This window comes from Perca flavescens, chromosome 5 (assembly GCF_004354835.1).
Source record: "Perca flavescens isolate YP-PL-M2 chromosome 5, PFLA_1.0, whole genome shotgun sequence".
Lineage (NCBI taxonomy): Eukaryota > Metazoa > Chordata > Actinopteri > Perciformes > Percidae > Perca > Perca flavescens.
Genome location: NC_041335.1, coordinates 35,636,332 through 35,662,526, shown reverse-complemented (window position 1 = coordinate 35,662,526; position 26,195 = coordinate 35,636,332). Strand labels below are relative to the sequence as shown.

Below are 26,195 nucleotides of genomic sequence, written 5' to 3'. Positions count from 1 at the left end.
GGACATGAAGTAATTGGCAACGGTATGTGTTTTTAACGGTAGGATAACCTGCCTCAAAATATTCATGGTATCACAATATATGTTATTACACCATTATGATTATTATTATCCATTACAATGACCCTTAAAGTAAGTAGTTTGCTAAAACTATGTATGTGAAAAAAAAAGCTCCCTTTTTGAAAATAAAATATTTTTTGCAATAGTGTAGATAAGTGAATGTACACGGCATGGCATACTGTAAAACTGGTATATCGCTGCCACTCTCTTACTACATACTCTCCTTATTGTGACGTTCTAGTGAGATAATCAGGTAATCAGAGAAAGGTGAGTCACATAGGATTATGGTGAGTAATTTCTGTGGTTATTTTCCATGTTGGCTCACCCGAATGACGACACAATGGGTGAAACTTCTTTCCTGAGCCAAAAGCAACAAAATAGTTTTAGGCACCAATAATTATCTAATGAATAAAGGATTAATTCAGAACTTTAAGTAAGATAAAGTCGGGATAATTGGTACCTGATTCAACCTAAAGCACAGCACCAGAACAGATCTGGCAAACCAAAGAAAATCTTGATATCCGAGCCACTAGTGAAACATGTTTTTCTTTTTACTAGATTAATCCTTCTGTTATTTGACCGTGTTGAGTTTTGTGATTGAGCTGTCATCAAAAAGATCTTCCCCACATATCGGTAGCCTTTCTTGGTTGCACAACGAGGCCCTACATCACACCCTCTCTTTTCCATCTCATTAGTCTACACACCTTTCTTTTGACGCAGCTGCTGCCTCACCCTGCCTGTCAGCAGCAACTGTCCATCATATAGCTTAGATTTCAGGCTATTAGTGCCACATCAATGACAACCTACAGCCAAGCACATTGGCAAGGCAGTTTTTTCTTTCTGCCTTATGCATTCCCAAAGCACTCTGATGCATGGCAGCAACTTATTAAGGCAATAGCAAGGTTTTGAAATGCGGATAAAAGATTGTGTTTTAACTAAGAAGGAACAGGTTTCTTTTACCAAAACTATAGTCAGGATGTGTGTTTGTCTTTCAAGAGTGAAGAAAAGTTTGGATGTCATTCTCAAAATGAGATGTTGCACTAAACCCCAAAACTGTTTAGTTTTTTGGATTATTTTGTTGCATTGCTCTCAAGTTTTCTTTTAAAAGCAATTCATTGTCCTGGCTGTACCCTTTTGAGTCCCACTATATTAGGGTGTCTGGGCTTACTATTTTTCTGATATAGCCTACAATATAGCGTGTGCATCTGTGTTTGATTGCCAGCCGTGTTCATGCAGTAAAGCCACACTGAGAAGAAGGGACAACCACTTCTGTTTAGTGATATATCCGCCTGCAATGGGAGCCAGATGTGTATAGTGATGACATGTAGTTAATGGACCTGGCTTTGACCGCACACTCCACAGAAGCAAGAATTAACAGCTTCAGATTGTTGGTGTCAGGGATCTGGAAGAGGCGCTTGTTCACCTTTTTGGACCTGTACCAGCCTCTAGTCACCCATCATGCAACTGATGACAATCTAAGCATTCAGTAATTCCACCTTTTTAGGTGCTCATTTTCCAGTTGCTTATGTCTGTCACCTGTCGTGTTTTTGTGTGATTTCAGGATTCCTTTCAAGATTGGACAACCAAAGAAGCAGATTGTCTCTAAAACCGTAAGTCAAAAGTTGACTCAATTCACTCACAAGTGTATAAAATTCTACTACAAAAGAAAACTCCGATAGTGCCTAAAACGCTGGTATCGGTATCGGGAAGTACTGGAGTTTATGCACCGATCCGATACCACATAATAAAGCCCTAAAGAAAATCTACGTTAAAAGAAGTTTATTTGGGTTCTTTTTCCATTATAACCGACTGTCAAACTGGAGAATAAAAGAAAGTTCTACAACATTCATTGTTTGTGTTTGTTCATGTTTTACAAAGCGTTTAACCTGAGCCAGACAAACAACAAAGAAATCCTATCACATCCATACAGGGATAGTAGTATACAGTTGTTAAAACATAATAAAATATATGACCCACTGGTATCGGATCGGTACTCGGTATCGGCCGATACGCAAGTTCAGGTATCGGAATCGGTGTCGGGAAGCAAAAAAGTGGTATCGGACCATCTCTAAAGAAAAACTTGCTTTAAGGCAGTGTTTTTGTGAAGGTTCAGCTGTAGTTGTTAAGCTTCACAATTGGTATATACAACACGAATAGTAGTCTAAATAATGTCATCAGAGTGCCTCACCCGACCGAGTGATGTCTGAGCCTTGCAAGGGGGCAGAGGTGGTTACCTTGAAGTGACAGTGAGTGGGTGATCTCCTTGCTGTAGAAAACCACTTCCACTCTAATGGGTCTGTGGCCCGTAAGTCACTGTAAGACTGGGTTTCCAGCTTCCTGTGCCATCCTGGGCAAAAATCAGGGAGTGGGTTAGAGGCAGCCCAGTTAGATTATTCACTGGTGACGAAGTGTCAACTGCCCTCCTCGTTGTTTTGGCCACTGTTTACATCCAGGAGCCCACAGAACCGCAAGACAGGAACCCATGCTGCCTCTGTAACCTGTTTGACATGTTTTAGAGACATGGTTGGACAAGATGTCTTCGCCCTGGGAACTCGAGGATTTTACTTGCATTTCAACTGCTTGAACCCACTTGAGTTATTGTTCCTTAGCTGTGGGCTGTCTCCCTCCAAAAAAGTCCCTGTTCCCGATAAAGTAACTGGCTTTGGAACTATTTGCGTAAAGGTAAAGGGGTAAACCATTAAACCATGGTTGAGTGACAAGCCTGGAGACTCCAACAACTTATGTACATCGTTTATTCAGACTACAAAGAAGCACTAGTTGTTGCTAGTATGTATTACAGCTCAAACCACGTCATGTGGTCACTTTTTAATTTGTTATCACTCTAATTTACCTAAACTTCTTCATTCTTCAGATGATGCGAAAATGTTAACAGGAATTCTTTCCCTAACTTTGTTCTTGACGTAGTACTTGAGGCATGAGTCTCAGACTCTGTATGATGTATGCTTATAATTATTGCATGTTTATACCTTGTGGTTATTCAATTGAAAAACACTTTAAATAATGAAATGACAGAATTTGACATGAAATGTTTTTTTTGTTTTTGTTTTTTTTAGGTTGAAAGAGACTTTGAGCGAGAATATGACAAGCTTCAAAAGTAAGTCTGCATTTTGAACCAAGGTCTAATATTAAGATAGACGATCAAAGAAGTCTCTTATATGTGGAGTTCATATCTGTTTGGACAGTTTGCGATTGTAATACAGGGTTATAAATCAACTCAAAATCTACTTTGTGTTTTGTGTGCTGGAGGTCCAATGCATGCATGTGTGAAAAAATGGTGATCCTTTGATACCTTCAACTTGGTGAAAGATGATTTCTCCTACACCATATCTGTGACCACATTTTATTTTTTCTGGAAGTATCGTTCTTTACCCGGGTCATTGGTATTAAGTCTCCTTGCGCCAATGTGAACAATTAATTGTCTGATTATCTGCAATAAGTATGTTAACTGCAATCATTCCCTAGTCGGCGAAATATGAAGTTTGAAATCTGTACCAGACACACTAACGAAAGATGTTAGAAACCTGAAAAATTGTCAGATCTTTTAACAAATGTTGTTCCAAAATAGTTGTGTATTATGCTTTGGCTTTACATGTTTACTAAGCACTCTGAGAAACTCACAGTTAACATGCTTCTCATTGTACACACAGCGCCTTTGTCCCACACAATCTGCCAATTCCTGCGGCGTTTGGGCACTTTTTTTTTTCTAAACATTGAACTGTGAAAAGACCGACGTTTGAGCTATGGTGAAATCTGAAATTAGATATTGGGAAAGAGAGCTTTTCTTCCATTAGTTCCCCTCAACCTCTGATAAGCTTAGATTAAAGCTATAAGTTATAATTTAACAACATTTCCTGTAAATGCACCATTAGTGTTCATAAATAGTAGTAGTATTTCATCAACATGTTGAAATTCTCAGGGGTTTGTAAAAGTAACTAAAAAGCCTTAACTACAAATACATTAAATATATAAACTGTTGACTGCTATTAATTAACCAGCCTACTTCAAATTGAGCAATATCGACATGATGTCAGTGTTTCTATAAAACAAAAGAGAGAGGGGGTGGGGGGGCATTTCAGCACCCAAGACCTTGGAGCTCAGTACATCGGGGCCTTTTCTTACTGCGAGGCTGAGGTTATAGAAACCCCCTGAGGGCCCCGCAAAATGAGTGGGAGCACCATTTTCCTCTCAGGTTTGGTTGAGTAGGAGGGCCCATTATCAGGAAGGTGTGGTGCCAATAGACCTTATAGATGAGTCAGAGCAGCAGGCATGTACAAACTTTTAGCTTCTCCCGCCCTAGAGATCCATATCAACACACCGTGGGGCATCTGAGGCCTAAATATACTTGGTTTCACCATGGTTTCCTGTTTTTGAATTCTGTCTGCCTGACAAGATTTAGGTGTAATTCGACTTGGAATTTTGTTGAATAAATGATATTGAATCTCAATCAATCAATCTTTTTCAGTAAAGGGCCCCTAAACTGGCACAAATTAGACGGACCCCCATCCGATGGGATTTTTGCTTTTTAGATGGTTTTTTTTTCTTATACAAAGTGTATGAAATCAATGACCAAAATAGTCATACATTCTGCCATTGTGTAATTTAAGGGTGAAATTATAATGTAGCCTGATCTTATTTAGGACACTTGAATTTTTCCCGCAAATTCTATAAAGAAATAATTTGAATGCCAACCTCCAGTTTCCAGAGCCAAGGAGACATCAACGTGAGTTTCTAAAGTGTGCCTATGAATGTAAATGGACTGTATTTATATAGTGCTTGTCTAGTCTTAACGACTACTGAAAGCACATTTACATAGTATAGGAAGCCATTCACCATTCGCACATATTCATACACTTGGCCGAGGCCGCCATATAAAGGCGCTTTTCCATTACATGGTACCTACTCGCCTCGCCTCGACTCTACTCGCCTTTTTTGGTTTTCCATTACGAAAAAAAGTCCCTGCTAACAGGTACTTTTTTTAGTACCTGCTCAGTCGAGGTTCCAAGCGAGCTGAGGCGAGCCGAGAAGATGACGTGAAACCCTGCAGGCTGCTGATTGGTCGGAAAGAAGCGTCACTGATCACTGCATTGCTAGCGAGAGACGGCATTTTTAAATAGTTTAGCCAGCGGTGTTTTTTTGCTGCCGGAGGCTCCACGCAGAGCTTTCTCCGTAGCATACAAGTGGCCTGATGGTTATACTGGTGCGCTGGTGTGTGCATGTGTGATGTGTGTGTGTGTCGAGTCGCCGTATGTGTGTGTGTGGGGAGCTAGTGAGTGAGTGAGAAGTGAGAGAGTGACGCTCCGAAGCGAGTAGCGACTCTAGAGTCATATATATGTGAGAGAAACAAAGCGAGTAGCGACTCTAGAGTCATATATATGTGACCACGGTGGGAAATCTGGAGCAGTAAACGTTAACTATCTCTTTGATATCATGTTGTTTACAGAGACGGAGAACCAGGAAATGCGTCGGGGATATGTCAATGGGAAAGCAAGCTACTAAGCCACGCCCACGGCAGTCACTATGACGACCAGCCACGCTGAGGCGATACTAAAATCTGCAATGGAAAACGGACGCACAGCGAGTCGAGTAGAGTAGAGTCGAGGCGAGTCGAGCAGGTACCATGTAATGGAAAAACGCCATAAGGTGCCACCTGCTCCTTCCGATAAACATTCACACCCATTTAAACACCGATTGCGCAGCATCAGGGGTAATTCGGAGTTTAGTGTCTTGCCCAAGGACACTTTGATATGGAACTGCAGGGCCAGGGATCGAACCACCAACCTTCCTAATAGCGTTCAGAAAATGTCAAGGGGAGGGTCTTTAGCCAGGACGACGAAGAAGTAAAAGACTTATGGTGCTTTTCCATTACATGGTACCTACTCGCCTCGCCTCGACTCTACTTGCATCGACGTGCGTCCGTTTTCCATTGCAGATTTTAGTATCGCCTCAGCGTGGCTGGTCGTCATAGCGACTGCCGTGGGTGTGGCTTAGTAGCTTGCTTCTCCCATTGACATATCCCTGCATATCCCCGACGCATTTCCTGGTTCTCCGTCTCCGTAAACAACATGATATCAAAGAGATAGTTAACGTTTACTGCTCCAGATTTCCCACCGTGGTCACATATATATGACTCTAGAGTCGCTACTCGCTTTGTTTCTCTCACATATATATGACTCTAGAGTCGCTACTCGCTGCGGAGATAATCACCGTCACTCTCTCACTTCTCCCTCACTCACTAGCTCCCCACACACACACATACGGCGACTCGACACACACACATCACACATGCACACACCAGCGCACCAGTATAACCATCAGGCCACTTGTATACTACGGAGAAAGCTCTGCGTGGAGCCTCCGGCAGCAAAAAAACACCGCTGGCTAAAAAATGCCGTCTCTCGCTAGCAATGCAGTGATCAGTGACGCTTCTTTCCGACCAATCAGCAGCCTGCAGGGTTTCACGTCACCTTCTCGGCTCGCCTCAGCTCGCTTGGAACCTCGACTGAGCAGGTACTAAAAAAAGTATCTGTTAGCAGGTAGCAGGGACTTTTTTTCGTAATGGAAAACCAAAAAAGGCAAGTAGAGTTGAGGCGAGGCGAGTAGGTACCATGTAATGGAAAAGCGCCATTAATGGGTAACTTCTGTTTTTTTTTTTTTTTAACCTGGACCCTATTTTTCTATGTTTTTGTGTCTAAGTGACTGATGGAAACAACAATCTTTGACATCGGTCCAGTATTAAGCGAGATCTCGCTTAATACTTGATCAATGTCAATGATTGTTGTTCCCATCAGTCACTTAGACACAAAAAACGGTAGTTACCCTTAAAGACCACAAACTACTGTTTTAAAACATGATCAGCCACCATCAAAATGACAGAAACGTTCCTAACCCTTGTATTGTGAACACAACACAAGGGTTATGTACTTCCGTTTACTTTGTTGATAATTGCTCTCTAAACCCTGTCTCTTGTAAAGTAAGTAAGTAAAGTTTATTTCTAGAGCACATTTAAACACAGTTTAAGCTGACCAAAATGCTGTACAAACAAGCACTAAGGTGCTGTATCCCTTGTGTTGTCCTTCGGGTCACAGGGACCCAAAGGACAACACAAGGGTTGAGGTCTCAGAATAATTATGAGTTACTTTTTGCAAATATTTTGACTTGAAGGCATGCACACATTTACAGCGGCACTTTTGTACGACGTGAGCCGTCAGGATTACCCAAAATGTGTCAATCAAACTTTAGTATGTGTGCAAGACATGCCACTAGAGACAGGTAAACCAATCAGGCTCGTCTTTCCGTGCATTGATTTTATGGGACTTCTTACTGTGCTTTGTGTAGGATACAGTGAGTCTACGTTAGCCCATTGTTTTTTTTTACGTAAACGCATATCGTATGTAAACATTTCTGAGAAAGAATCCTTAATGTGTAATAAATAATGAGAACAAAATATAAAGTCAGCTAAATGTTGTACGCTTAGAAATTAAACAAACTTGTAACAATCACCTTTTAAGAATTTTCCTAAATGGCATAACCACTGATACAGTGTATCTGCAATTGGCAAATATCTCCTGATCTATTTGCCCAGGCTATTTATATGTCTAGCTCTGGACACGCACACACACAAAACAAAAACACGCAATCATTACACGACAGCCTCACTTCATTTAGCAGCTTGAATGCTAATTAGCTTCACTGCATTGCCTGACCTGGTTTGTGTGGGAATGGCAGTGACCAGGTATTTACCCGAAAGGAATCTGATGTGAATGGTGAAACATGGTTAAATGCCTGTTCATTATCTAGTGTCATGCTAAGGGTTTTGTGTGTGAAAGCCCCATAAAATGCCATAGTGTCTTTCCAGTTTTCAATAGGCGATGTGGCTAGATGATTGTGGCTGCACAGGGGCAAGGAGTAGCAGCTGTTCCACCCGGCCGCTCTATTAGCACCTTTTGGAAAGAGACTCCAGGCTCTCCTGGCACTCCTCCAGAATGGCTTTCTCATTGTCAGTGGTGCTGACAGAGTAGGGAACATGCAACAGTATTGTGCAACACATATTTACAGTAGGAGGTACTACTGAACTCGGGTCTCACATGCACAGACACGCACTACAAGAACACATCTTAAGTGTGCATGCATTTGACTCATGGCATGCTGGTTTGTTTACATACTGAGAAGCTTTCACCCACTATCCCACAACCAGATCTCCATGAGTGGCAGTAGTGATGCAACAATTCACTCAACTCACACTCGACTCACGATTCGATGTGATTTTAAGTTTACGAAACAATTTTCTTGGGACTTTGACTGAGAGATATTCCTTTATTTCTATGAACTGTGCAAACAAACAAAACAAAACTGGGTGGCTTGTGGCTCGGAGGTAGACTGGTCGCCCCATAACCACAAGGTTGGTGGATCAATCCCCGCTCCTCCGGCCATATGTCAAAGTGTCCCTGAGCAAGACGCTGAACCCCAAGTTGCTCCCCGGACGCTGTATGTATCGCTGTCCACTGCTCCTAATACTTAGTTAAATGCAGTAATAGAATTTCACTACAAGGTACTAAGTATGTGACAAATAAGGAATAAAGTTTTGTAAGTTTGTAAAACAACAGATGTGTCTTGTTATCAAAAGAGCAACTGAAATTGTATTTTATCTTAAATAAAATAAAAGTAAAAAACATCCCACATCAAAATAAGTAAAAAAAATAGAAAAAAATCTCTTCAATTAAATAAACTAAGAACACGTAGTGAAGTCAAACAAGTGAAATCAAAAGAAGAATACGCCCTAGGCCCGTTTAAAAATTGCATTCCGATTCTTTTTTTCATCTCAACCGGTTGTAATCTTGACACATTTGAATCGATTTTTAATCGATACTACAGGATGCATCGTTATATCCATAACTGGTGGTGTTTTGCTGTTATACTGTTATTTGTCTCATTCCATATTAGTCTCCTTTAATTACTCTCAAGTGTTAACTGTGTCAGCCAATTTACTAGTTTTAGCATGATACCCTCCATTGACTCCACTGGCATTCAGAATTGCATTCAAAACAAAGTTGCGTAACGTAGTATGATGTCCCAACTGATTCTACCTGTTGCCATCACAAAGACAGAAATGATTAAAAAACAAAACAAAAAAAAACTGACCACTTAGCAGTATTTCCAGATGTTTTTTTTTTTTTTTTTTTTTTTTTTTTAACAATGTCAGAAGCAGTTTTTTAGTTGCAGGTATGACTCAAAACAGAATTGTAATATAATAACTGCATGGAAATATTGCCGTTTAGGTTAGCTTTTAAATCTTTAAATGTTGTTAACCAAACAGAAATGAACTGATTGTCTGAACGTGTGGTGACCTGAACTCTTCACAGCACATTTATTGTCCAGGTCTACTTGGAAATGTACTGACTGTGAAACCCTATGTTACGGAAACAGGAAGCAGTCCTCTAATTATCAGATCCTGACTAAATCCTGCCTGAAGTATTGCTAATAATATTGACTGTGATGTGAGTAGCTTTTCCTGCAATTAGAAATGTCTATTTCTAAATATCTGGAGTGTAAGAGTTTACATTGATTGCTTTGGAGAAAGGCTGATATGGCTTATGAGACCCAGTTACATCTTATTGGCGAGAAATACAAGAAGTTACTGTGGAGATTGTTCTGACAGAATGTTATTTTTCCCTGTGATGTGAACAATAAGAGATGAAGTTACATCATTTACTGCAAATGACATTTTTGGAACAACCTCCATCTGGTCTGTGGCGATTCAGTGCAAAATCCTGAAACACGTCAAGACAAACAAAAGCATGTGGAGGATGAGTTATGATAGGAAATAATTAATGATTTTTTACTTACCCCCAGACCATACAGATATTTACTGTATGTTTATTGTGTTTATGTGCGATGCGTTGCCATTTTTTATTCTCTCGACTGCTCAAGGCTTATCTTATCAGCTGTCAAACTCAAGACCCGCGGGCCAAATCATGCCCCTCGCAAATTTTGATCCAGCCCGCAAATCAGTTTAGGTTCAGCATAAATTTTGGCCTGCCTAGGTGTGCGCCAAACCAAAAAGATGGTAAAATGTTTGCAAACTGCAATCAAGCATCACTCAAAGACGAATTTGGCAGATTTACTGACTTTTAGACTCAGAAATTCCCAAACAACCAACGAGTTTGCATATTCAGGCCTACTTTTGAAAATGTAATCAGAATGCATTGTTTTGCTAAATTCTATGATGACTAAGGGACTTTTTTGCTGACATTTTTTTTGGGGCTTTATGTGGACATTATGAGAGATGCAGTAATATACTCAAATGTATTATACCTTTTCCCGAGTAAATAACATCATGTCAATAAACTATACATGTGATTCAAAAGATTCAGAAATTACAGTATAGGAAGTTATTTAGCTTCAAAACTCTTTGTATAATGTAGGGCTGTCAAAATTGCTCAAAAATGACGTTTGAATATTCCCTCTAAAATAACACCGAATATTCGAACTATTCGAACATCTGGTTGCCATGCATCCAAGGTCGCGCGCGACATCGTAACGTCAAAATGATGCAATATCCGGCCGAGCCGAGGTTGCGCAAGGCTCTTTTTTTTCAGCGTCGCACGACAAAGCGGAAACAGGAGCCTGAATGAGTTCACCAACAACCGGATGCCAGGACTCTGAGTGACTGCAAGTCTCTTTGGTAAACTTACCGGGTTAAGATGAGCTCTTTTATGGTGAATGAAAGGCTCGATCCGACGAAGTAGGTCAGTGAATCACATCGAAGAATTGACGGCAAGGCTGCTGCCAGTTCTGCCGTTGTTTACCTTTTTCTTTTTCTTCTAGTCCGTAGAAAGGGCAGCGTCGGTAGCCTTTGCTCATTAGCGCCACCGCTGTTCAGGAGAAGACTGCAGCTAGTGTCGCGACCACCAGCGCAGGTATAAATAGTCACGCCGATCTCATGAAGTCACATTTGTTGACAGCCCAAGCGGTTTGGTTTAATTTGATGTTGCCCCTTTTTGAAGTCAAACATTTCCTTAACTCTTTTTTTTTGTGTTTTTTTATGAAATGGAGCCATGTGAGCGAACTCATTGTGTGAAGTATGGACATAATAAAAGCTTTAGTGATTAATTAAAAAATAATAATTAATAATAATTTTGAGGTGCATTATTCTTTTGAAGCCATACTCCTGAGGTTTAACAGTTTTAACAGCCAGTATCGAGAACCAATAATTCATGTTTGGGCGTGAACCAAACATGAACCTGTGTTTGCTGGAGAAACACACCGCTTGTTTGTTTCCCAACTGCTAAACAATAAAAAAAAAAAAGTATTTGGAGGCTCCAAACCGCCATTTGTGGTTTTTTTGGCCATATGTGGGTTACCAATGTCCTTACAGTGGCCATAGTGCCCCCACCAGAAATCCTATGGGATTACACAGCTATTGTCGTCCTTGTTAATATAATCCCTCAAAGCAGAGATGGAAATGAAACCACCATGTTCCCTTTTTCATCAAACCAGGCAAAGTGATATGACAGCAGTCTCAGGGGAGATTCTAAACCCCTCGTTTGCCTTAATTGATATAATGAATGGCGTGTGTTTTGCAGCCTCCATAGTCTGGTAATTGCCATTTTTAACACCCATCAATGGAATATGTGCAGTGGAATGATTGAAGACATTAATGCTTTTGAGGGGAAATGTAGTTGACAGTAACAAGAAGGATTCCCTGTATTATTAATTAGCTAACGGATATTATAATAACATTTTATGTGGAATCAATGAAATGTGTAATTCCTTCTTGAACCATGTTTTTTATGTACTAATTTCCTTTTCTAGGTTTTTGGTTTGGATGTTTTCATTGTCCATTTCAACACATCTTCTGGATGAAATAGTTTTTGAAATATACTGTATAAAGATTAATTATGATATATGTGTAGGGAAAGGGTACCATTTGTGTCATGTTTGTCATTTTTTTCCTGTTTGGTCTCCAACTCACCTGTTGTTGACTGTATTCCTAGACCAGAAGCTGGCTGATAATCATTCCTTCTTATCTTACAGGCTGGAGGATCAGACGAAAAAGCTTCACAAGGACATGAAGAAAAGCACAGAGGCTGATTTAGGTGTGTTCTGCCACCAATGCGTGTTACCGCCTAGTGTGCCATTGATCTCCACTCGTTCACCAACATACTTGATGTTGCTTGGCAGGTTTTTCCAGGCTAGAAAGACATTTGGTTGTTTGGAGGTGCATCAGTTCGACGACTTGACAAATGAGACGAGAGAGTGCGGGCCTTCGCCTTAATCTTTTATAGGATTTCCTAGGATTTATAGGCTATCGTGTGTGTGTGTGTGTGTGTGTGTGTGTGTGTGTGTGTGTGTGTGTGTGTGTGTGTGTGTGTGTGTGTGTGTGTGTGTGTGTGTGTGTGTGTGTGTGTGTGTGTGTGTGTGTCTGTCTGTGTGTTTGTTTTTGGGATGTATGAGTGTAGGGCTCCATTTGTCTACCCTCTCTGCCTTCATTTATTCAAGCATTTGTCGGCCACAGAAACCATGTTTACTTGACTTTTTTTATTTGCTTATTTGTTGGTTTCGGAGTTGTGTATTTGGGAGGCAGCAGTAGACATGGCCTGTGGTAAGTAGTCAGTTGTGGGGGTGGAGGAGCGGGGACGGATGGAGGAGTGAGAGGCTTCTTCATTTCCTCTCCTTTGTGCACTGGAATATGGATGTCTGCATCATCAAAGTGTCATAGCTGTCAGGCCCTCATTATCGTTAATGGATTCCATCTGTTGCACAGGTCCTGTCTTCCACCAACTGCTGCTAAACAAAGAACTGGACCTACTCTGCATGTCAGCACTACATTTAATACATTGCTCTCTCTATCGACCGTCAATTTATCAAGTCAAGGGTGGTGATATGCAGAGCTCTATTAAACTCACTTCCAATTAGCTGGTGAGGGATGATAATAATAATAATAATCTTTTTAAGGCTTGCTCCTGTTCACAATTTGGATTAGACTAAGTAACAGAAGGCAAAGGAAGTGGCAAGGATAACCGTGCTTTTCATACTGGGGTATTGTTCATGTTTCAGCCCCAGGGGATTTACAAAGGACTTGAGCATCACTTATTTGCACTTTACTAATGGTCATAATTAAATCACTACCCTCCGGTCACCTTTTGGTTTTCATGACCCTGTAATAAACCCGTCTCTCAGTCATAACAGGAAAGGCCAAATCAAGCACATTGTTACCTGTCAAATGGAGAGAGAGATGCAGAAACGCCACACAACGATAATTGATTGGTTGGAAATTGGTCCTGAGAGAATCCCAAGGGAGTGTGAAAAGAGACCAACGACTGTTCCAGATCTCCACAAAGCCTATTTTCACCACAGCCTCTTCTGTCAGCTTGTATCTCCTCAGTGAAGCTCATTTATTTTGACTGTGAAGCCATAATCTGATGCGTGCTCTGTGTCTAAACAAAGTGGCATGAGTGCAGATTAACAGTAATTGGGGCTGTCAGTGTAGAGACATTGCAAAGATTCCTGAAGCTCTGGTGAATATTCAACATGGCAGCCAGCCCCACCAACCCCACCGATTTTTACAATGGGGGGCAGCACTGTGCCACCTTGCTGTTTAGTTCTTTCCCAAAAGCTCACTTTTGAAGATCCGACCAAATACGAACACACACTGATAAAATGCTTAAAGCTAGGGCTGGACGATATGACCTAAAATCAGAATCACGATTAATTGAAGATTTTACCTCGATTATGATCAATGAACGATTATTTTCTAGCAGGCTCACAGTCACCTTCTTTTGGCTTAACTTACACTTTGTGTCGTCTTTACTGAAGCCAAAATGTGTCCAAACGACAGACGTTGCGTCTTTCTTTGGTATAAGCCGCTCCTGTTGCTCAGTTGACTCGTTTAAGTTCTCCTCGATGCTGCTTCAATGCCGCAGACTGGACGGGTCTGAGGAGTCCCGTGACTACACAGTAGTATGTTTTCGGGGGGAGGGAGGGGGGTTGTATTTGATTGGCAGTTCAAATAAGCTTTGCGCAGAATCACTTACTGCACCTTAAGACCAATTTTTGAAGGTATTGGCCTCGTGTTGGAATCGACCGCATTTTTACTCTGTCTTGTCTCGGATAAAGAGGATTTTTATTTCAAGACCACAACTGCAGGGATTTCGCTAAACTGCCTGTGCGTTGTCTGATTTATGCCTATGTGTTAAAACTTGCAAATGGAACCAATAACTTGACTTTTATCTGATTTGAAATTTGTTACCGTAAACCTCCCAAGAGAGAGAATGCGGGAGATAGGAGAAGAAGCTCTGGCTGTCTAACACAAATCTGGTCTTGGTCTTAACTCGGTCTCACCCTGCCTTGGTGGTCTTAGTGATGACTTTGTTTCGGTTTAGGTGGTCTCGACTACAACGCTGTCTGGCGGTTAGATGTTCTCAATTTCGGTTTCAATTGCTTTTCAATTAATCGTCCAGCCCTACTTAAAGCCTAAGGGTAATGCACAAAAATGGTTTGAGAAAAATGCTAAACATCTGGCGTTGATTTGGATTAGAAGACATTTTCAGTAACCATTTATATTGGCTGTTGTCTACATGACAAAGTTATTTAACTATGTTTTAACACTATCCTCTGCTTTGTGTTTGTGTCTGTCAGCCATGTCCAAAGCAGCTGTGAAGATTTCTGCAGACCTGCTGAGTAACCCGCTGTGTGAGCAGGACCAGGCCTTCCTGGAGTCCATGACCGCTTTAGATACATCCATGAGAAGGATGGACTCCTTCAACCAGGAGAAGGTCAGACCCATTCCCACACTCTCTCACCCTTTTAATGTTTAGTGTGTCGTCCCACTCTTTTGCTGCCCTTCGCTGCTTTGTTTCCTCTGCGCTTGCCATTGGCACAGATACCATTAGATTGGTATCGGGGGAAATGTCTTTCCTCAGACACACAAAGTAGAAAACTAGACGAGTTTTTGTTGAAAATGCCTGTTTTCATATTTGTCAATATTGTGCAGCCTGTGGACTAAAAACTATCCGTATGTCTTTCCTTCTGCTGTTTTTGAAAAGCATCTGTGGCATCCTCCTCTATAAGCTCAAGCTACTGGTTATAAGCTGTGAAGATTTGATGCATTTGTGACTCACTGGTGTCTAAAATAACTCCTACAATGTAAAAGCCTTTTCTCAACAGGAAAAAAAAACGTCCTACCACAGAAATCCTAGAAGTAACTCTGATCACAGCTTGCATGGTGAAGTCTTGTATTGTTTTTTTTTTTGGTTTTATTTAAACATCAATGGTTTACAAAATGTAGTCTTGAAAGGTTACAGCAAACGGTTAATTGTTTCCTCCTTCGTGGAGAAGAGCAACTGTCAATTAGCTTCATTTATAATACTTCTCTGATCCCTCCTGCAGCTAGAGGTGTGTAGATACAACCATCTGGATCGATATATTGATCCAATGATTGAGACATAATATTATGGATGCAAAGTGAAATTATCGTTGTTGTTTTTCTATTATTAGATAATGCTGAAAGGGGGAGATTATATCATCACTTTTAAAGATGTGCCTTTATTTTGAAAATACCACTTTCTATTTTATTCTTTTTATTACAAAGAATTGTTTGTTTTTCATTTAAATGGCCAGGAGGAGATCAGTAATAAAATTGTAAAGTCCTAGTTTGGTTGTTTTTGTAATTTGATATAAATGGAACTGATTGTGTTAAATGGGCATTAATGATGTCGTCTCATATCGATCACAGGAATTTGAATCAAATCAAATTTGTATCGTGGCAGTCTTTGTTGTCTTTGTCCAAAGAGTCAATGTAATATTGTATTTTGATAAACCGTTCCTACCTGCAGCATTACATGTTTGTTTGTTAGCACTAGATCAAGTTTTTTTTAATATTTAGAGTATTTGTTGATTTGGAGTGTTTCCCGTAATCTTTGTGCTTTTCACTCTTGTATGTTTTGTCCTAAGGGGCAACCGTAGAAAGGCAGACATTTCTTTCCAGCACTGTAAGCGATACAGCATACTGTAGCCTCGCTCTCTCACATCTGTACTTTGTGAAGATTTCTTCTTTGGCTGTCAGGCCTCTTCAGATTATTTGCCGGGTGCACTTCAGGTTTTTTGATTAGTATCATCGCCACAGGTAGTTATAATGTGAATCATAGTGGCACCGCATGTGTGCATCCTCAAGGCACTACACTGTGAAGGGTAGACTTTTAAAGAGGAAAAAATACAGGAGATCACACTAAGGCATATACCGATTGACTTTTTTCCATCTGTGTTTTCTTGACTCATTGCCCCGCTCTTAGGTGTTCTTTTTGTTGCCTTAAAAATATTCCCCTCTCTTTTCACATTTAGTTGTGTAGCAGAATTATTTCATAACTCCACAACAGTGATCTAACAAGGTGGAGAAAATGAATATCTTTCTTAAAATAGAAGTGGTTAATTCTTTTTATTCCATGGTAAAGTTGTAATGTAGTATCTCGGGAACAGCACACCATCTGGATTTGTACATATTGGGTTGAGTGGACATGATTTATATTTTCTGCAAAACCTCATGAACTGGACTCAATTTCCATTTAAAAAAACAAACGCTGTTCCCCAAAATATGTGAGGGAAGCAGTGTCCATGGTACAACCCAAACTATTAAAGAAATAGCTTATCTTTAAAACTATGTCCATCAATTTTGAAGCGTATTGTCAATTTTAGTAGCAGTTGGAGAATAAATCTCATCGCAAAGTAAATTGATGTCATGTCAAGAACTTTTCGTTTTCTGACAGAAAATAACTTAAATGTTACAAAGAAAAAGAAAATGATTGTATTATTAAATATAAAACATGTACGGTGGATTTTAAGCGACTAGCAAGTCACTCTTGTTTCTTTCCTTTCTTCTTCATCTATAACATACCAGTCTTTCAGACCAACTTTGCTCACAGCTCATCAAATTTTACGGGAGCCATTTTGAGTGACTAGACAAAGTAGAATGTGTGTTGGACTGAGCGTGTGGGTTTGTGACCCGGGGTGCGTATGTTCCAGGACTTGGCTTGGTCGAGTGCCCAGGACAGCACTCCTGCCAGTTTGACTGTTTTTAGTACTGAGTAACTTTTACATTCTTCAGATTTTATACAATATCAAATTTGCTTTTTTTCCCCCCTCCATTTTCACTGTCTTTGAATTTGGATCTGAAGAACCTTTTTCACCAGTGCTGCCACGCACTCTTGACTATCATTGGATAAATGATGTTTGGGAACTCTAAATCCACCTCTTTACTTCCACAGCATTTGAAGACCAAAGTTTGAAGATCTTTTAGCATCAAAGTTTCACTGCTTCCCTTTTTCATTTTGGCTAAAACTAGAACCTTTATCTGTGCCAGCTCTCCTCAGCACCCTCATCAAGTCTCCATCATCCTTCATTTTAATGTGATTTAGTATTTCTAGGGATGTTAATGATTAATACTATCAGTTAAACAGTTAAAATCAATATTATTAAAACAAAAAATTTAGAAAAACATTTTGCATTGTGAAAGAAAAATGGGCTATACAATCTATTTATATTGCTAGTTAACTTGCTAGTGCAAACTTTGCACTAGGAAGTTGTTGTGTTTTAAGCTTTTAATTTTTTTTGCTAAATTAGTGTCTCTCTGCTGGACGCCACCCACAGCGGAGAGCTACGTGACACATGCCACTATATCGATGAGGACTGGCGCGTTAGATCGGCCGTCCTAGACACAGAGTATGCCAGGCAGACACAGCTGACAACCTCTCAGGGGAATGCGGTGGAGACAGGCTCGGACAAACGATCACAGACCGCGGCGGACATTTACCAGTCGCGCGTGCGCCCGAGCGGTTCCAGGAAAGCGGCTGCACGTGTCCACGGCAACGCACAGAACATCGTGGCTGTGGGACCGGTACAAGTCCGTAGTACACGGACGCTGAGCGCGGAAAGTCCGTCTGAGCGTCCTGGACGGGTGAAGTGGGACTCCGTTGCCTGCTTGTCGGTTAACGAGGGTCGGCTCTCAGTAAAAAAAAAAAAATATATATATATATATATATATATATATATAGTAATTTCACATTTTAAGTAGTTTCTAGTAACAAAAGGCACAACTTGTCTTTAAAGTGTATAGCTCTGGCTCCATGGTGTGTAGTTTTCCAGTTTGACATTGATTCAGCTCGGCACTTTGATCCCAGCACAGTTTTTCACTTGTGGAGGACAACAGTCACCAACTGTATCGATGTGGTTGTGTGTGTGTTTTTTTTTAACACACTTTCATCCAGAGTGGATTTTGACAGCTAGGTCACACCTGATTTTCTCTGCCGTTCTTTCAGTCTTACTAAATAAAAATCCTTGCCTTAACACAATGTTCAGTTCCAGGTTTGGGCAGGGCTGTGTGGCTGAAAGTGAGCTGAAGGCAAAATAGTGATTGCGAGCACTGTTTTTGGTCAGCCTGCAATGTGGAATTTCACCCCAGGTTTGCTAGGTGTTTAAAAACCAGCACAGCTCACTGGAACACTACTCGAGCTTCTCCCTTCAAGCTGACTGTTGATTCTGACGGCACCGACAGCAAACCCTATTGCTCCTGCAAAACAGACACAAAAGCATCCACCCTTTGCTCTTCTCCGTGTTGAGACGAGATGTTCTGCCGCGGGGCCCGCAAGTGAGAGAGCCAGCAGATAAAACGTGCAGCGATAATGAAGGCAGCAGTGGCCCAGGTCTGTGTGTTTATTTCTGGGGCTGAGGAGGGCGCACAGCCCCGCCGGCACACTGCTGCCGAAGCCGAGCCCCAGTGTAGATGGCGGCAGCGCAGTAAAGGATGCTCCGTTTGGAGGGATATTGATTTCCTCTGCGATCTGTGTGTATTTTTGGGAGGCCTGTGTGCCGGGATGGCCTCTGCCCTGTGACTCACTGATGGAGACTACTGCTTGAGCGTCGGCCTCAGGCTCTGCAGGGCCTCCAAGGAATAGCTCTGCCCCCCCCCCCCACCCCCCTCTGTGGGAAGGGGCAGAGGGTAGAGGGCACCAGCATGCTTAAGCAAATCTGCCGCTGTTGTTCTCCCTCCTCGCTGCATGCTCTCACCTTAGAAGCAGCGGCGCAGCTCAAGTCGGGGTGGGGGGGGGGGGGTGGTGTGAATATGTAAAACAAAGAAAATGTGAATTCCCATGTACTTATTTGTTATTGGTTCTCTGTTTTCCCCCTCAAACCACAATCAACCATTTTGTACTTGGAAATCTGCCTGTGTGAAGCAGCGAGTGTTGCAGTATGTTCTCATAGATGGTCAGGGCATTTTTACAGAGCACAGCTGCGATCTCGCCTCCTTGTTGTTGTGTGATTGACTGTCCTTCCAATAGCAAGTGAACATATGATTAGTGGAGCTGCTCACTGTTCTCATGTAGCTGTCACATCTCACATCCTGCTGCTTTTAAATCCTCCTTCACTGTTCTTAGCATTTACTCTTCACTTGACTCGATTGCCTGGTTTAACTTAGCATTCTGTCACCTCGTAGTAGCAGTCGTTTTGAATCTGCAATGTAAATGACGCTGGAAACTTTATTAATTGTGCGCCAACTTATGTCGATGAGACTTGGTGCCGGGGCTGGAGGCCTCAAGATGAGATGTTCGTTTACTTCCATTTAACACCCCGCTCCCTTCCTTCCCCTCCTTCCCTCCCCTGTCGGTTCTGGCAAACAGAAGGAGAATGCAGGAAAATATAAACTGTTATTGTTAAAATGTTTGTTTGCAAAGAACTTTCATCTTGTAAGGCAGCCCACCCTCCACAGGATTTGAAATCAGTTGGGCTTTGCTTTCATGTCCGTCCCCTGACAGTTCCATCCTTTTGTATCGCAAGCCCAATGAATATTCAGGGGTTTCTCCTCCAGGCTTGTGTACAATAAAAGAGTCAACGTCATGAAAGTTTCTTTGTAAGCCCCCCCCGCCCTCCCCTTTTTTCTTGAGTGCTCTGTTTGAAATATACACAATTGTTGATGTTTGTGCAGTGGCATTGCTTTGCAGCTAATGAGCAAGACACGTAGATGCTGTTTTGTTACGACTTTAATTTTGATGAAACTCAATTTGACAGTGAATAACAATGTTATAATGTCTCTTCCCTTGATATAGAGGTGCTTATTCCTTATGTTAACAATTGTTCTTTTTATTACAGGTCAACCAGATACAGAAAACCGTTATCGACCCTCTGAAAAAGTAAGTGTCCAACTTGATTTCTCCTACTCTTGAGTTTCTGCTGCTATATTTTAAAGGGTTGGCTTTAAGTGTCTCTATACCAGACCAGGGTCAAATAGTTGTTGCTGATAAGTTTAACATTTGTTTGGAGCAGGGCCATAAAGTCAATTCAGATGCATTATAAGTAGTACTAGGTAAGTTTTGTGTGGATCCTGGTCCTGATGTGGTAAATCCATACGACACTCTGGGCAGATTAAGTCCAGTGCCTCGTAACGTTTTTATTATTTGACCCAGCTCTGCTCTTTACACTGGCAGTGCTGGACCACAGGAAGTGGCCTGAAGTGTAGTAACACAGACTGTAAAAATGAACTAGGGAGTAAGCGGTGCTGCTGCTGTGGTGATGGTGTGTCTGGAAGAAAGTTTATTTGGTTCTCATTCCTAATACTCGCCCCCATTCGAGCAGGCGGTGAGTGCTATTCCATTCCTAAAGCCTCACTTTTTCAAACACACACACACACACACACACACACACACACACACACACACACACACACACACACACACACACACACACACACACACACACACACACACACACATTATGTACACACACACATGCAAAGCAGAGGTACTGAAGGGAGTGGTTGGACTATCCCACTCTTCTTCCGGAGCGCTTGTTAAGGTTTTGCTTCCTCCTCTTGGCTCCTCCCAGGAGATTATACATATGCTGTGTGAGAGAGCATGTGCATTTGTTTCTGTTGATTTACAGAAGCTTGTTTGTTAATTTTCTTCACATTGGTAAAACATGAATAGTCTGTGTGTGTGCGTGCGTGTGTGTGTGTGCGCGCCTCTCGCCCCTTCTTCCACGTGTGCTCTGGTGGCGGAGCAATGACAGGATGGAATGGTTCTAATTTCCTCTTCCTGGTGGGCGGCAGGCGGACGTGTGGGCAGGCTCAGAATATGGCAAAGGGCCCAGCTTCCTGGGCCCAGAGCCGTGGATTGGTTTAGGAGGAGAACTGTCTCAGGACAGCGCACACTCTCACACAAACATACGTATACACCAACCCAGATTTTGGAGGGGGTGCCGTCTCACAAATATGTCATTTTAGACCATAAAGTAAGGCATTTACATGATCTGAAATAGAGCAGAGGAAGTAAGTTCATACACGAGTTTAGAAGGCAAGCTAAACTGGTGTCTTTATTAACCCACACCCCCCATTTTTTAAAACTGTAGCAATATTAGTTATTAGTTTATCAAGGCGTCTTCTTTAGAAAATTGAGACACAAAAAGCTACCACACTTTAAAGCTTCCATTAGGATTCCATTAGTCCATACCTAATGAATATTTTTCGTTGTTTACTTCTCGTCTCGAAATACTCTATTGGTGATCTTGTTTCATCATAAAGACAATTAGCAACCAGTTGAAAAGGAGAACGTTAATGTTAATGGAAGACCTTGAAGTGTGTGTCTGTGTTTTTGCTATTTAAAATGTTGGCATTCTTAATACTTTGTATACTTAATAAACAAACGATAAAGAGGCAGCTCTCCACCCCCTCCTCTTCTCTTTCTATCTCTCAGGCCCAGACGTGTATTTCGTCCACTCAGCGGGGTCACTGAATGACATCACCGTGTTTATGCGAGGGGAGGGGAGTGCGTGGGCATTGAGGCATTTGTGTTATCTGGGCCTCCTAACCTAGCCCTATCTGCTCCGTTGCTCTTTTGGGTGAGAGTCAAGCCTGTTTTGAGACCTCTGCCCCAGGTTGAGATGTGACTAAACCGGCTCTCTCAGTCAGAGGTCTCTGGAGCAGGTTGTAAGGCCTGGAGCTGACTCGACTATTTGGCCTGAGCTGGGGGGGATGCAGTTTTTTATAAGGGGAAGTGATTGAATTTGATCACATTTTGTTGTTGAGTTTTTGTAATCGAAGTTCAGTTTTGTACCCAGGATGTTTGCTATGAGGTCTTTCTTTCTTTTTTTCTTCTTATCTGGTATATCATGTATCCAGGCTGCGTGTGTTGTCTGAGTCAAGACAAGTTGCGGCAGATCAAACTCTCCTACTGCTGAGACAAAAGAAGGTTCTGCTGGCATGTACGTCACCCTTTCACAACGTCCCATGGCCCACTGCTCTTAAATCTTTTACAACTGGTGGTAGTTATTTTACACAACGAGCGTATTTTAACAAAACTAGCCACGTGATGTAACCTTGTCTGACACTCTTCAGTCTTTATCTGCAGCCGTGACACTTTGGAGGTGGTATTTGACACATAAACAGTACGATTTCCCATATTTTTAGTAGTTTGCTGTGTGCTTTTTTGCAGTAGTGAGTTAGGGACAGCCAGCCTCCCAGACTGAGGGTGTCTAGACCAGACTTGGGCTTGGCCGTCAAGTCAGGCTGGCCTGTCTGTGGATTGGCAGCTGCTCATAAACACACTCTCCGGTCCAGATGCTATTTCCATCCAGCCTGTTCACCACACCCTGACCTGTCACATGGACAGCGGTGTGCCCTTGGCCCCCGCGCAGCCCTCAACCAGACGAGGCGGACCGCAAATGCAGACGTAACCAGCTGACCGGTAGTTGTCCAGTCAATGCCAGGACATCGAGGGAAATGTCCAGTAGCTATAATCACCAGAGCTGCAAAGATTAATGTATTAGTTGTCAACTATTACATTTGAGTTTTTATGAAAATAAAGTCAAAATTCTGTGATGTCAGCTTGTTAAATGTAAAATATGTTCTAGTTTCTTCTCTCCTCTGTGACAGTAAACTGAATATCTTTGAGTTGTGGACAAAACAAGACATTTGTGGACATATTGGGCTTCGGGAAACACTGATCGACGTTTTTCACCATTTTCAGACATTTTATAGACCAAACAACTGATCGATTAATCAAGAAAATAATCGACAATGAAAATAATCGTTAGTTGCATTCATCACTACTATCCAAGTATGTGCAGTCACATATAACCAAAGCCACTGCTGCGTATTTCCGTGTGGGAACCTTTGACGCCGCTGAGTCACTGGACACAGAGAGACCTGAATGTAACAGTCAGCATCCAGCATGGAAAGGACAGGAATGGGTTAACAAGCAGTTGGCTTTGTGTCTAGCTCTTCCGCCTCCTTCAGCCCAGGAGAGCAGAGGCCCTCAAGTCTCTGTGTGCTGAAACATAGTAGTTGCTGGCAGTGCTGTCCCACTTTAGAGCACACAAACTGCACACCATCTGTGATGCGCAATGAGGAAATTGCACCGTGCTTTCAGGTGAAGTGCACTAGTGACAACGCAATCGGCCTTTTGTGTCGTCTGTGTCGGTTTGCCGCTGCGTTGTCATCAGCCAATAGTGTTGGAGAGCAGTCATGACTAGAGGGCAGTTACATAATCCCTTGGCACTTCAAGTATGTGTACACTGGAGCAGATAGTAGACTTGAGGATCGGCATCCACCCCTGCCATAAACTGGGCCAAAGTGGTATTTTATAAATAGTGGTAGAGCGTGGGCCGCGGGGCTGGGCTTAGCTGAGCTCCGTGATGTCACTCAAAACACCACTCCTTGCTTTACTTCCTGTAGGAAACAATCCCTGCTTGTCTGAGAATGAGCTTTAGTTTGCGTCACTTTCTGCGCTCTCCTGCCCTCTGCTTAGGTGCACAGGCAGATACAAGCTAGTTTTCTTTTTTTCTATAATCACATCCAATCCAAGGGTTCTCAGTGGTTCCCTTATCTGCTACACAGTGCAGGGCAAGGGTTGGCATGGAGAGTAATGTAAATCATAAAGCCCACACATTTTGTGTCTAATAACACTATGGGCAGAGGCGCACATAACAAACTATTGTAGTACCGTGTGCCTACACAGTTGATGAAAGGTTGTAAATGAGTCATTCAAAAAAGCTAAATCTCACTCTTCGTTACGAGTGTTTTTATTACTGACTCACATGCAGCAGACACCTGTGTGAATAATCTTGTGGCCTGCTTTTTAAAAACACTGTCACTGCTTTGTGTCTCCATGTCAGACCAAAACATGTTTCTTAAGGTTTGTCTTGTTAAGTTTGCTTTGGTAATTTGTCAATGACTGCTGGGATTTTTATTTACAGCTTAAAGTCATGCTGCCGTGTATTTCCCCTTCACTATAACACACTTTTGAAGGATATTCTTTGTCTTTTAAAACAAATGAAATAGGAGCATAGGAGATATAAGGAAAATATGAGAAAACATTGCTGAGTATGCCGATAACGATAATACTTCAATAGATATGAAAGTGTTCTCAGTTCTGCCTTTTCTGCTGCTTTTAATATTCTACAACTACTACTATTGAATTAAGAAAAAAAAAATTGTCTTTAATTGAATAAATTGAACATTAAACTGAACACAAAAGGCACCATGGCATGAAAATTTCACTTTGAGGTTTTTTAACATTAATATGTGTTCCCCCAGTCTGCCTATGGTCCCCCAGTGGCTAGAAATGGTGATAGGTGTAAACCGAGCCCTGGGTATCCTGCTCTGCCTTTGAGAAAATGAAAGCTCAGATGGGCCGATCTGGAATCTTCTCCTTATGAGGTCATAAGGGGAAAGGTTACCTCCCCTTTCTCTGATTTGCCCACCCAGAGAATTTGGCCCACCAATGAGAGAGAGAGAGACATCATGGCTTTCAAACGAGCAAAGTGGCAGTTGGTCAAGGCCACACACCCACCCTCCACCTTGCCCCCCCTCTATCCTCCTCAATAGCTACAGACACAGAAATGGCACATCCTAAGGAAAGCTCATTGTGGGACTGGCTCTAGTGGCTGTAATTCTGCATCAAGACTGAATTTCAGGAAAGAGACTTCAGATACAGTATTAGGGGACCACTAAGGTCTATATAAAAGAGACTTCAGATACAGTATTAGGGGACCACTAAGGTCTATATAAAAGAGACTTCAGATACAGTATTAGGGGGCCACCAAGGTCTATATAAAAGAGACTTCAGATACAGTATTAGGGGCCCACTAAGGTCTATATAAAAGAGACTTCAGATACAGTATTAGGGGACCACTAAGGTCTATATAAAAGAGAAAAAAAATGTGATAGTTGCATTTTAAAGTCTAGTTTTCTATCAATACTTTCTTTAACAAACTAAAAATCTCTTGTAAAAGTGTCTTTCGCGATGTGTTTGTTGCGCAGGTTGATATCACAATGACGATAAAAAACAATTCATTGTGCAGTCCTAGTCTGAACAAATAATGCTGGACCCTGGATACAGCTGCGTGTTAATGGTTCATATATTGGAAGAGACTTCAATCTTGTAGTTTAGAGGTTGGCTATCATCCAGGTGTGCTAACCTAGATTTATTTTTCCATTTGTTTACTAGATATTATTGGGTTGAATATTTCCTATATGCAGTATTCCTGCTTCCCATTTAAAGCAGACACAAACCAGTGCAACAAGTCCCAGGATGAAGCTCAGACTCCTGTTGCTAAGTTACAGATGAGTGTTTTCCTATTTTTAGTGCTGAAGACTAGGATTCTCGATGCAAGAATATATTTTCATTTGGAATATGATAATTGTCGCAAAATGAATTTTTTCATGCGAATTTTGAACTACAGTAATTAGATAATAGATTAGAGGAAGCTTAATGCAGAGCTGTCCTCTGGGGTTTGAGAGTGTCTCTACTATAAGATGTTGAGGAGAGGGATTTTATTAATTCATAGTGATTTTTATTAAGATAGGATGCCATGCAGAATGCATGTCTACAAATTTCATAGAGCAGGAAAGCTGTTTTAACAATTCAAGTGACTTCAGTTTCTCCCAAAAAATAGGGCTGTTAAAAATCATAATCACAATTATTTTGGTCAGTATTGAAATCACAATTATTTAACATGATTACTCATTGACTTTTGGGATGACGTTGCATTGCATTTATTGAACTTAAAAAAACCAGTGACAACTAAACCGTTAAAACAAATCAAACAGTGAAAACACCTTGAACTGTGAAATTTCC

At 41.5% G+C, this 26,195-nt stretch overlaps 1 protein-coding gene across 2 annotated transcripts in view; it reads left to right on the top strand.

Moving 5' to 3' along the window:
* Positions 1–26,195, top strand: part of bin3 (bridging integrator 3) — a 44,804-nt gene that overhangs the window by 11,233 nt on the left and 7,376 nt on the right. The window contains exons 2-6 of one of the 2 annotated variants that reach the window (XM_028577883.1): positions 1,619–1,667; positions 3,132–3,172; positions 12,112–12,173; positions 14,716–14,852; positions 20,215–20,255. In XM_028577883.1, coding sequence (XP_028433684.1) covers positions 1,619–1,667; positions 3,132–3,172; positions 12,112–12,173; positions 14,716–14,852; positions 20,215–20,255 — 330 coding nt within the window. Of the gene's footprint in view, positions 1–1,618; positions 1,668–3,131; positions 3,173–10,781; positions 10,824–12,111; positions 12,174–14,715; positions 14,853–20,214; positions 20,256–26,195 lie in introns of those variants that run through there. The other variant, XM_028577884.1, reaches the window with a different exon arrangement.